The 12,915-nt window shown below is 43.4% G+C and overlaps 1 protein-coding gene across 2 annotated transcripts in view; it reads right to left on the reverse strand.

Moving 5' to 3' along the window:
- The window catches only part of XPNPEP3 (X-prolyl aminopeptidase 3, mitochondrial), a 126,070-nt gene that overhangs the window by 50,560 nt on the left and 62,595 nt on the right, over nucleotides 1-12,915 (reverse strand). For both annotated transcript variants that reach the window (XM_011978791.1, XM_011978790.1), the window contains exons 7-9: nucleotides 12,046-12,131; nucleotides 3,533-3,713; nucleotides 1,271-1,391 (exon numbers count right to left, since the gene is read on the reverse strand). In XM_011978791.1, the coding sequence (XP_011834181.1) occupies nucleotides 1,271-1,391; nucleotides 3,533-3,713; nucleotides 12,046-12,131 (388 nt within the window). The remainder of the gene's footprint in view (nucleotides 1-1,270; nucleotides 1,392-3,532; nucleotides 3,714-12,045; nucleotides 12,132-12,915) is intronic.

Below are 12,915 nucleotides of genomic sequence, written 5' to 3' on the forward strand. Positions count from 1 at the left end.
TATCTCTGATGTGTATAATATAAAGAGAAACTGAAAGACTTTAATGTACATTTGGAAAAATGTAGGAACCCCAGGTACCCTTTCTAATCATGAAGTTAGACACACACCAGGGCTTTTTATATTAAACAAGTTGTAAACTTCCTCCACTATCCTCACAGATCCTGCTCTACGATTAAAAAGCAGAAAAAGATCAGCAAAGGAAAATGGAGCACAGTTAAGGAAGCGCTCATGTACCAACCAGATTGAACCAAACGATATAGCTATGGCCACAGATAGCAATGTATGACTAGGTTCAAAGGGTGGCATAAAAGACATTTCACAGCCATAATTTATATAGAGATTACAATACTTGAAATCTAAAATTTAGATCTGTTTTCAAAACAAAACCAGCATCAGTATTTAACCATCAACTCTGACAATATCAATCTTCACACACCACTGTGGCCACTGCTCCTCTTCAGAATCCTGCTCAACACCCAGGACCATTCAAGTTAGGTAATGTATCCGACTGTGAGCTTTCTCTGAAGCTTACGAGGAAGGCGTTGGGTACTAACGAGTGGGATGGTGCTGGGTAGTTCAATGCAGCTTGCAGAGGTGTTGAAACTGAGAGCATAGTGTGTCTGCCTGTCTCTCTGCACGCAAGCACTGGGGGCTCTGGAAGCTTGAGCAGCCCCCAGCTACTAAATGGGAGACCAGTACAAACTGGCCCTGGGAAAGGCAGGATTAAAAAAGATTCATGTCTTAATATCTATTCATTTCTATATATCTATATATAGGAAGTATTCTCCATCAGTTGTTTATTGGAGGAGTCAAATTGAACAAATTGTGTGATGTTAAATAAGAATACGAAAGATAAGTCTAAAATAAAATTATCTTCCACACTGGAGAGACTTTTTTTCTTGTCTCTTCTCACTTAATTACGTTGGTTGAGGTAAAAACAAACAATGTGGCTGGGCATGGTGGCTCACGCCTGTAATTCTAGCACTTTGGGAGACCGAGATGGGTGGATCACCTGAGGTCAGGAGTTTGAGACCAGCCTGGCCAACATGGCGAAACCCCGTCTCTACTAAAAATATAAAAATCAGCCAGGCGTGGTGGCGGATACCTGTAATCCCAGATACTCAGGAGGCTGAGGCAGGAGAATCACTGAACCTGGGGGGCGGAGGTTGCAGTGAGTGAAGATCACACCACTTCAGCCTGGGCGAAAAAGCAAAACTCCATCTCAAAAACAAACAAACGTTTACCTCATAGTAGTATTATAACTCCTTACCTGGCTCAATTGTGATTACCATCCCAGGCTGCAGAGGGAGAGAACGGGGCATGTCTGGAGTGTCATGGACATCCATCCCGAGGTAGTGGCCAACATGATGAGGGCAGTATTTTCGAGCAGCCTGGAAAGATAATTATCACAGTATCATCAGAGCAATGACCTCTAACGGGGAATGCTGGGCAAGTATAAATCAGTGAGATATGTGTTATTATCTCCCCCATGGTTCTGCCACTTCAGTTTAATCCCTCCTTGGGCTAATACTTAAAGGCACCTGAAAAACTGCAACCTCTTATATGCAATTCTGCCAATGGCATTCTCATCAATCCACACTTCCATTCCCACTATTTAATATACTACCTACATGCTGACTTGGGTAATCCAACTAATGACTGTGGCAAATGAAAGTCTGTTTTCTTCAGTACCATAGGAAAGGTAAAAATAAAAGAGAGAAAAAAAATCTCTTTTTTTGGGAAAGAGAGGATGACTATTACCACAGTTCTCTTTCCAATGTTCCTTCACACATCCCTCTCAGGAATCCACTCTGGAGACCCTAAATATCTCACAGCAACTTGTGGAGAAGGCATACTTTTGGGCACGTACCAGCTTGGGTATTTCTTTTTTTTTGAGATGGAGTCCTGCTCTGTTGTCTAGGTTGGAGTACAGTGGTGTGATCTTGGCTCACTGCAAACTCGGTCTCCTGGGTTCAAGCGATTCTCCCACCTCAGCCTCCCCAATAGCTGGGATTATAGACTTGTATCACCATGCCTGGCAAATTTTTGTCTTTTTAGTAGAGACAGGGTTTCACCATGTTGGCCAAGCTGGCCTCGAACTCCTGACCTCATGTGATCTGCCTGCCTCAGCCTCCCAAAGTGCTGGGATTACAGGTGTGAGCCACTGTGCCCAGCCAGCTTGGGTATTTCCATCAGTTAGTTAAAGATTTGGCCGGGCGCGGTGGCTCAAGCCTGTAATCCCAGCACTTTGGGAGGCCGAGACGGGCGGATCACAAGGTCAGGAGATCGAGACCATCCTGGCTAACATGGTGAAACCCCGTCTCTACTAAAAATACAAAAAACTAGCCGGGCGAGGTGGCGGGCGCCTGTAGTCCCAGCTACTCGGGAGGCTGAGGCAGGAGAATGGCGTAAACCCGGGAGGCGGAGCTTGCAGTGAGCTGAGATCCGGCCACTGTACTCCAGCCTGGGCGACAGAGCGAGACTCCGTCTCAAAAAAAAAAAAAAAAAAAAAAAGATTTGTTGGCCCGAGCAACAGCCAATTTATAGCTTCGTTTTTATTGATAATAGAAGTCCTAGAAGCCTTAACTTGTAGGTAGGAGATGCCTAATGGTCTATCTGACTTGGGCATCTAGCATCTTAATTTTAAAGCTGAGGTTTTACATTTTTACTGAACATCATCACATTTTGGATGCAGAAAAAAATTCACTAATGACATGGCCTTTGGGAATATTGCTGAAGTCTCAAAAATGTCACTTAAACAAATACCTTCTCCTTTGACCTACAGAATAACCCATAAAGGGATTAAAAGTTAATCTCTCTCTCTCTCTATTTTTTTTTTTTTTGGACACAGGGCCTTGTTCTGTGGCCCAGGTTGGAGTGCAGTGGTGCGATCATAGTTCACTGCAGCCTTGAACTCCTGGGGTCAAGTGATCCTCCCACCTCAACCTCCCAAGTAGCTGGGACTCGAGATGTGTGCCACCACACCTGGCTAACTTTTAAATTTTTTGTAGAGACAGGGTCTTGCTATATTTCCCAGGCTTCTCCTCATTTCTTGTTTCCTTTTTCACCCTGTCTACACCAGACTTCATTTTACGTTTTCTGAATACTGAGCTAGTTGTGCAGCATGTAATGAATCAGAATGTGCTGCCATCTTCTGGAAGAAATAAGTACTGACTTCCTTTGTTTTAATCTATGTTAAAGCTAAATCCCTCTTATAGATCACAAAGATGATTTCTAAATCTTTTCACTTAAAAAACCCCGTGTGTGTATGTGTGTATATATATATCTATGTGTGTACGTATATGTATGTGTGTGTATACATATCTATATGTATATACATATAGATGGGTCTTGCTATATTGCCCAGGCTGGCTTCAAGCGATCCTCCTGCCTCAGCCTCCTAAACTACTGAGATTACAGGCATGAATCACTGCATCTGTCCCATTTCTAAATCGAATTAGCTTTATATACGGTAAAAGCCTAGCAGCATGCTAGGTGTTCTTGAGAACTGGGGTCAAGAGAAGTGAAATACCTTGAAGACATTATTTTCCTTAATGTTCTTCATGATTCCCAAGTCTTTAAGCTTCTGTCCTATCAGGGTCAGCATCATGCTGTAGATGTTCTCCAAGCTTGTCCCAGGGAAGCAGAGGGCCAAACAATCTCTCTGGATCTCTAGAACAGCTTCATAGAGTTCTGCCTGAGGTGCAGTGAACCTAGGGATGGGAAAACCAAATAATCTGAACTTAGATAATCTGATACTCTAAGAAGTTTGCTACTAAGTTTGATTAGAAAAACCCCAAGATGCTGCTGCTGGGGCACTGTTGATGTTTAATAAGTACCAATCTATCAATATGGCCAGGAGCTCAATCATGTCCTAGGTGCTCAGCAGGAAGGGCAACAATCCTTCAAGCTGGAGCAGCAACACAGTCTCTTCTTCAAATGGTCAGGAGAGACATGAAGTAGGGCCAAAAGCAGCACCCAGCCACGAGTGCAGTCAGTGGGCAGACGAGGCTCAGCCTTGATCCTGTCTAATCCCTTACAGCACAGACTACCATTTAAAAAAAAGGCAGGAAAGCCTAGAGACCCACTTCTGACAGGTGAAGCAGATACCATGGGATAAACTAGTCAACATCTGGGCTACTAGTAACATACTAGCACTTAAGTGTCTTTAGAATAACAGTTTCTTTAGCAATTATGAGATAAAAAAGTGACCTGAGATAATATATGATATGTATTCTCACATACTGTTGATAGGAGTGTAAACTAATACAGCCAATTACATCAAAGGCCTTAAAGATGCTCATATAACTAGAGCTTATAATTCTACTCTAATGTATCCGAAGAAAATATTTGAAATTCAAAACAGCTGAATGTATGAAATGTAATTTTACTGTTGTAAATTATGTATAATTTGAATATATAAATGAATGTAATATAAAATGAATGTAATTTTATAATTGTAAATTATTAGATAAACTCTAAATGTCCTCTAATAGAAGAATGGTTAAATATAATAGCATAAAGAACCCATAGCATAATGTACCCATACCCCACCCCACCACAGTATTACTAAATAATTATTTCTGTAACAGTTTTTTTTTTTTTTTTTTTTTTTAAAGAGACAAGGTCTCACTATGTTGCCCAGGTTGGTCTGGAACTCTTCAGCTCAAACGATCCTCCTGCCTTGGCCTCCCAAAGTGTCTTTATATACACTAAAATGCATACATTTGAATGGTACAATTTTGACAGATGCATGTACCAAACCTATTGAAGCTGAGGACAATGAACTCCTAAATACTTCTGAGTCTTTTTTTTTTTTTTTTTTTCCCTGAGACGGAGTCTGGCTCTGTCACCCAGGCTGGGGTGCAGTGGCCAGATCTCGGCTCACTGAAAGCTCCGCCTCCCGGGTTTACGCCATTCTCCTGCCTCAGCCTCCCGAGTAGCTGGGACTACAGGCGCCCACCACCTCGCCTGGCTAGTTTTTTGTATTTTTTAGTAGAGACGGGGTTTCACCATGTTAGCCAGGATGGTCTCGATCTCCTGACCTCGTGATCCGCCCGTCTCGGCCTCCCAAAGTGCTGGGATTACAGACTTGAGCCACCGCGCCCGGCCTCTTCTGAGTCTTCATTGCCAGCAGAAGCGGCCCTTCCACACTGTCTGAGAAGGCTAACCCTGTTTTCCTGAAAACCTGTAGGTATATCCCTTGAGGTAGTTGCCTTGGTTCTTCTAGTCCAGGCAGTCCTCAAGTCCCAGCAGGCTCCAAGTTAGGTAGCAAGTGTGACCCACGAGGAGGTCCACTCCACTCCAAAAAGAACTGTATGAGGGGCCGGGCATGGTGGCTCATGCCTGTAATCCCAACACTTTGGGAGGCAGAGGTCGATGGATCACCTGAGGTCAGAAGTTCGAGACCAGCCTGACCAACATGGAGAAACCCCATCTCTACTAAAAATACACAATTAGCTGGGTGTGGTGGCGCATGCCTGTAATCCCAGCTTCTCCGGAAGCTGAGGCAAGAGAATTGCTTGAACCTGGGAGGCAGAGGTTGCGTTGAGCCGAGATTGCACCATTGCACTCCCACCTGGGCAACAAGAGTGAAACTTCATCTCAAAAAAAAAAAAAAAAAAAGAACTGCACGAGGTTTCCAATTTCTGACAGACAAAAATCTGGGAATATGGGTGGGAATGAATATTTATGGTGTGGGATAATGGTAGAAGGAACATAGTTGCATCAGGCAACTTTACTGATATGGGTCCACTAATCAGAGATTCTGGATTCAATGTTGTAGCTGAAGGGGTCAGAAAAGTTCTAACAGTTTGGTTGCCTGGCTGGCTGAAACACAAACCAAAAGGTCATCCACAATACATAAACACAAATGCCACAACTGCTTTGGTATACTGGAGAAGGAATTCTGCCTCAAGACTGTAATATAAATCCTGCCTGAGTTTGGACTGAAGTCTGCCCTATAGATTTTGGACTCAAGCCTTATACAGAGCATTTCCATCTCCCCCGAAAGCTTCCTCACGTTCATTTCTTTTTTTCCCTTTTTGAGATGGAATTTCCCTCTTTTGCCCAGGCTAAAGTGCTGTGACCTCGGCTCACTGCAACTTCTGCCCCTACCGGGTTCAAGCGATTCTCCTGTCTCAGCCTCCTAAGTAGCTGGGATTATAGGCGCCTGCCACCATGCCTGGCTAATTTTTGTATTTTGAGTAGAGATGGGATTTTGCCATGTTGGCCAGGCTGGTCTTGAACTCCTGATGTCAGGTGATCCACCCACCTTGGCCTCCCAAAGTCCTAGGATTACAGGCGTGAGTCACCATGTCCATTTCTAATCAATATCCCTACTTTCCGAGGCAAATGCTGTTGTGATTATTTTGACCTTAGTCTGCCTAATCTAGAACATCATATAAATGGAATCATACAATATATACTATTTTGTGTCTGGCTTCCTTCACTGAGCATAATCTATGCTCTGTGCACCACTGCACTCCAGCCTGGAATGCAATAATCTATGCTCAGTGAGGGTAGAATGATGTCTATGCAGTACATCCATGGTGTTGCTTCAATCAATAACAAAAAACATTCAATCAGTAATTAAAATGTTTTTTTTTATTACTGAGTGGTATTCTATTGTATGAACAGACCACAATTTGCATATTCATTCTCCTGTTGATGGGACATTTTGGTTGTTATGCTATTGTGAATAAATGCTGTTATGAATGTCCTTGTGCAACTCTTTTTGTTGAGAAATGTTTTCATTTCTCTTAAATACCTAGAATTTGGCTGGGCATAGTGGCTCATCCCTATAATTCCAGTGTTTTGGCAGGTCAAGGCAAGAGGATCGTTTGAGCCAAGGAGTTGCAGACCAGCCTGGGCAACATAGCAAAACCCTGCCTCTATAAAAAAACAAAATATTAGCCAGGCATGGTGGCATGTGCCTATAATCCCAGCTACTTGGGAGGTTGAGATGGAAGGATGGCTCTCTGCCTCAGCCTCCCAAGTAGCTGAGATTACAGGCACCTGCCACCATGCCCAGCTAATTTTTGTTATTTTAGTATGGACGGGGTTTCACCATGTTGGTTAGACTGGTCTCGAACTCATGACCTCAAGTGATCCACTCGCCTGGGCCTCCCAAAGTGCTGGGATTACAGGTGTGAGCCACTGCACCTGGCCTTTTTACAATGTAGTTCTATTCTTCCAGCTGGATAATTTCTTTTTTCTTGTTTTTTTTGAGATGGAGTCTTGCTCTGTTGCCCAGGCTGGAGTACAGTGGTGCGATCTCCACTCACTGCAAGCTCTGCCTCCCGGGTTCACGCCATTCTCCTGCCTCAGCCTCTCAAGTAGCTGGGACTACAGGCACCCACCACCACGCCTGGCTAATTGTTTTTATATTTTTAGTAGAGATGGGGTTTCACCGTGTTAGCCAGGATGGTCTCGATCTCCTGACCTTGTGATCTGCCTGCCTCAGCCTCCCAAAGTGCTGCGATTACAGGAGTGAGCCACCGCCCCCGGCCCCAGCTGGATACTTTCTATTTATCTTCAAGTTTGCAAACTTCTGCAGCCTCCCATCTACAGTTAAGTTCACCCAGTGAATTTCCTATTTCAGTTAATGTACTTTTTGGCTTTAAAATTGTCATTTAAAATTTAAAAATTTTTTTATTGTAAAACAAAACACAGATATAGAAAGTCAAACAAATCAATGAAACATAAACCTTAAGAAATTATTCGGTGGCTCTATTAGAAATACAAAAATTAGCTGGGCGTGGTGGCACCCGCCTGTAGCCCAGCTACTTGGGAGGCTGAGGCAGGAGAATTGCATGAACCTGGAAGCTGGAGGCTGCAGTGAGCCAAGATTGTGCCACTGCACTCCAGCCTGGGCAACGGAGCGAGACTCCATCTCAAAAAAAAAAAAAAAAAGAAAAGAAAAAAGAAAAAAAAAAGAAATCATTATAAGGTGAATACCAGTCAGACAAAAAAATAAAAAGAAAAAAAGAAAAACTTGGCAGACTATCCCAGAAGACCTTTCTATAGGTCCCAGAATAATTACAATCTTACCAATAAGTAACCCTCATCCTAACTTTTTTTTTTGAGACGGAGTCTCACTCTGCTGCCCAGGCTGGAGTACAGTGGTGTGATCTTGGCTCACTGCAACCTCCACCTCCCGGGTTCAAGTGATTCTCCTGCCTCAGCCACCCAAGTAGCTGGGACTGCAGGCGCCTGCCACCACGACTGGCTGATTTTTTTTTGTTGTTGTTATTTTTAGTAGAGACAGGGTTTCACCATGTTGGCTAGGCTGGTCTCAAACTCCTGACCTCAGGTTATCCACCTGCCTTGGCCTCCCAAAGTGCTGGGATTATAGGTGTTAGCCACTGTGCCCAGCCTTTTTTATTTTGGAGATAAGAGCCTTGCTCTGTTACCTAGGCTAGAGCGCAGTGACGTGATCGTAGTTCACTGTAACCAAAAATTTCAAGGGTCAAGTGATTTTGCCACCTCAGCCTCCTAAGTAGCTGGGATTACAGGTGTGCGCCACCATAGTTGGCCAATTTTTTGTATTTTTTGTAGATATAGAGGTCTTGCTGTGTTGCCCAGGCTGGTTTTGAACTCCTGGCCTCAAGTGATCCTCCTGCCTCAGCCTCCCAAAACACTGGGATTACAGGTGTCAGCCACCACGCTAGCCGTATCAGTTTGTAGTCAGTTAATTGTGATTTTTTATTTGTGTGTACTATTATTTACACATGAATTTAAATTTTTTTTTTTTTTTTTTTTAAAGACAGGGTCTCACTCTGTTGCCTAGGCTGGAGTGCAGTAGTGCAGTCACAGCTCACTGCAGCCTTGACCTCCGGGCTCAGGTGATCCTCCCACTTTAGTCTCTCCAGTGGCTGGGAGTACAGGCCCATGCTACCATACCCAGCTAATTTTTTTCTTTCATCATTATATATGAAATGCTTCACAAATTTGCATGTCATCCTTGCGTAGGGGCCACGCTAATCTCTGTATTGTTCCAATTTTAGTATATGTGCTGCTGAAGGAAGCACTTTTAAAGTTTTTTTGTAGAGATGGGGTTTTGCCATGTTGCCCAGGCTGGTCTGGAACTCCTGGGCTCAAGTCATCTGCTAGCCTTGGCCTCCCAAAGTGCTGGGATTACAGGATGAACCACAATGCCTGACCAAATTTATAATTTTTATTGAGATATAATTCATTTATCATAAAATTCCTTCACTTAAAAAAGTGTACAATTCAGTGGTCTTAAGTATATTCACAATGTTGTACAACCATCACTACTACTAATTCCAGAAAATTTTCATTACCATCTCCTCCCAAATCTTGTATCTGTTAGCAGTCACCCCCTTTTCCTTGCATTTTTTTTTAAATTTTAATTTAAAAAAAAAATTTTCTTTTTACAGATGGGGTCTTGCTCTTTTGCTCAGGCTGGAGTGTACTGGCTATTCACAAGCTTGTTCCCACTACTGATCAGTACAAGAGTTGTGACCTGCTCTGTTTCTGATCTGGGCCAGTTCAGCCCTCCTTAGGTAACGTGGTAGTTCCCCGCTCCTGAGCGGATACCATATTGATGATGGACTTGTCGCAGACACCTGATCAACATAGTGGACTGCAGCTTAGAACCCCTGGACTCAAGTGATCCTCCTGCCTCAGCTTCCTGAGTAGCTGAGACTATAGGTGCATGCCACTACGCTTGGTCATTGTGGGGTTTTTTCTTTTTCTTTTTTTTGCGACAGGGTCTGGTTCTGTCACCCAGGCTGGACTGCAATGGTGCAATCTTGGCTCACTGCAACCTCTGTCTCCTGGGCTCAAGCAATCCTCCCACCTCAGCCTCCCGAGTAGCTGGGACTACAGGCACGTGCCACCATGCCTGGCTAATTTTTTTGTATTTTTTGTAAAGACCGGGTTTCACTATGTTGCCCATGTTGGTCTTGAACTCCTGAGCTCAAGTGATCCTCCTGTCTTGTCTCCCAAAGTGCTGGGATTACATGAGGTACCTCGCCTGGCTGTCCTTTGTGTTTTTAAAAATATTTTTATCACCCAAATATTCACCCCAAGATAATTTTCTTTGTGCTCATTTTTAATGTATTTGATATACTCATTTGTAATATATCTGATATAACTAAAACCTCTTTTAGTTAATAGGCTCCTCCTCCACCTCTTTTCATTTCCTTGTAATGTATTTGTTAAAGAATCCAGGCTGCTTGACGTAGTTTATCAGTCTAGATTTTGCTAATTGTGCAGTTACAGAATGAATGTTTGTGAATTAGGAGCTAATTATTCTGAGGTAACAAATACTACCTGGTGTTTGGTTTTGTTAGCTAGTTGCTCTATGTTTATGTGACAATTTGAAAATTCTGAAAAACTATCCTGCTGCTGCCGTCTTCCCAGAATCCCTGGTTCTTTTTAGTTTCTATTTCTCATTGAGATTCTCCATCTGTTCGCTCATTATGTCTACATCTTCCTTTAACATATCTGTAACAGCTACTTTAGAGTCCTTCTGCTAATTGGAACATTAAGATCATTTCTCTCTCTCTTTTTTTTTTTCCTTTTTCTTAAGATGGAGTTTCGCTCTGTCGCCCAAGCTGGAGTGCAGTGGTGCAATCTCAGCTCACTGCAACCTTCCCCTTCCCGATTCAAGAGATCTTCCCGCCTCAGACTCCTGAGTAGCTGGGATTATAGGCGCCCGCCACCACGCCCAGCTAATTTTTGTATTTTTAGTAGAGACAGAGTTTCACGTGTTGGCCAGGTGGTCTTGAACTCCTCACTTCAAGTGATCCACCTGCCTCGGCCTCCCAAAGTGCTAGAATTACAGGCGTGAGCCACTGTACCTGGCCGGGATTATTTCGTCATCAGATTTTCTTGAATACAGGTCACAATTACCTGTTTCTTCTCACGTCTAGCAATTTTGTTAACTTGGATAGATTCAAACTACAAACTCTGTTTTCACTGGGAAGCAACTAAAATATCTTCTCAGTTTATTCTGCTTCTAGCTGCTGGTATTTTGCTGAGCCTCGTGAGGCCTCCTCAGAACACACAGTTTAGTGATCAGCCAAGGATTTTTAAATATTCTGTATGCAGATTTTGGGGCTCACAGTTTCTGCGAGCCCTTCTCGTCAAGGATTTTCCTTCATCTTTCTGGCTATTCTGCCAGCACCTAAATCTGTCCTTTGATATCTTAAATCAATAAGGCTGTGGCTTTCTGCTGCCCAAGCTATGTGCACTGGGCAATGTCCACAGGCAAAAAGCCCTATTCACCAAATTTATCCATTATAGTTTTTCTTTTTTTTTGAGACAGAGTCTTGCTCTGTCGCCCAGGCTGGAGTGCAGTGGTGCGATCTCAGCTCACTGCAAGCTCGGCCTCCCGGGTTCACGCCATTCTCCTGCCTCAGCCTCCCGAGTAGCTGGGACTACAGTCGCCCACCACCACGCCCGGCTAATTTTTTGTATTTTTAGTAGAGACGGGGTTTTACCGTGTTAGCCAGGATGGTCTCGATCTCTGGACCTTAGATCTGCCTGCCTCGGTCTCCCAAAGTGCTGGGATTACAGGCATGAGCCACTGTGCCTGGCCAGTTTTTCTTTTTTTTTTTTTTTTGAGATGGAATCTCACTCTGTCACCCAGGCTGGAGGACAGTAGTCCAGTCTTGGCTCACTGCAACTTCTATCCCTTAGGTTCAAGTGATTCTCCTGCCTCAGCCTCCCGAGTACCATGCCCAGGCTAATTTTTGCATTTTTAGTAGAGACGGGGTTTCACCATTTTGGTCAGGCTGGTCTTGAACTCCTGATCTCAGGTGATCTGCCTGCCTCGGCCTCCCGAAGTGCTGGGATTACAGGTATGAGCCACCACGCCTGGCCCATTATAGTTTTTTAAAAATGGACTTTTACCTGGCTAACACAACAGTCTTAGAAAATAATGAGGAGCTTTGCAACCTAACTTGACCAGGAATGGACCTATAGTATTTCTTTAGTCGTTCATTCCAAATATAGCCATATTCCAACTCATACTCCTAAGAAGCAGTGGGGTATGTTACTCTGTAGAAACCCTACCTGCCATTGACTGGCCAGGTACGTGTGATGTCACTCACATAGCAGGAAGACTCACAACCTCCATCCAGAAGCACCATTTCCCCATCCTGGAACAAAGTAAGACAGGTTAAAGTGGATAAGCTCATGATTACAAGTTGTTTCTAGTAATCCTAATCCAAAGTATGCCTTTTTTTTTTGAGACGGAGTTTCACTCTTGTTGCCCAGGTTGGAGTGCAATGGCGTGATCTTGGCTCACCACAACCTCCACTTCCCAGGTGCAAGCGATTCTCCTGCCTCAGCCTCTGAGCAGCTGGGATTATAGGTGCTTGCCACCACACCTGGCTATTTTGTATTTTTAGTAGAGATTGGATTTCTCCATGTTGGTCAGGATGGTCTAGAACTTCCGACCTCAGGTGATCTGCCCACCTTGGCCTCCCAAAGTGCAGGGATTACAGGCGTGAGCCATCGCACTTGGTCCATTTTTTTTTTTTAAAGCTCTAATTTGAAGGACACTAATTGCTGGTTTCTTCTATTTATCTACACAGCATCTAAACTTTTCAGATGTTTGAAACAGGGGGCATGTGAAAATAAAACGAAACTTTTCAGATGAATTCACACTGCCTCAAGAAAGTTGGCAATGCATAGTGTTTAAGTGTATAGGCTTTGGAACCAGATTCCTTGGGACTGAATTACTAGGTATAAACATTAGCACATCATAAATATCACTATTATCATTTTTTTAAAGAAAAAAACCCCCATATGCTTTTGCTTTGTTGGTATATGAAAAAAAAAAAAACAATCCTATATACGCTGGTATGCCGGGCCTTATTCAAACACAGCCACCCTTAAACATTTAACCTTGGAATATCAATTCCCTTTTTTTTTTTTTTT

The sequence above is a fragment of the Mandrillus leucophaeus genome, unplaced genomic scaffold (genome assembly GCF_000951045.1).
Source record: "Mandrillus leucophaeus isolate KB7577 unplaced genomic scaffold, Mleu.le_1.0 Scaffold2, whole genome shotgun sequence".
Classification (NCBI taxonomy): Eukaryota; Metazoa; Chordata; class Mammalia; order Primates; family Cercopithecidae; genus Mandrillus; species Mandrillus leucophaeus.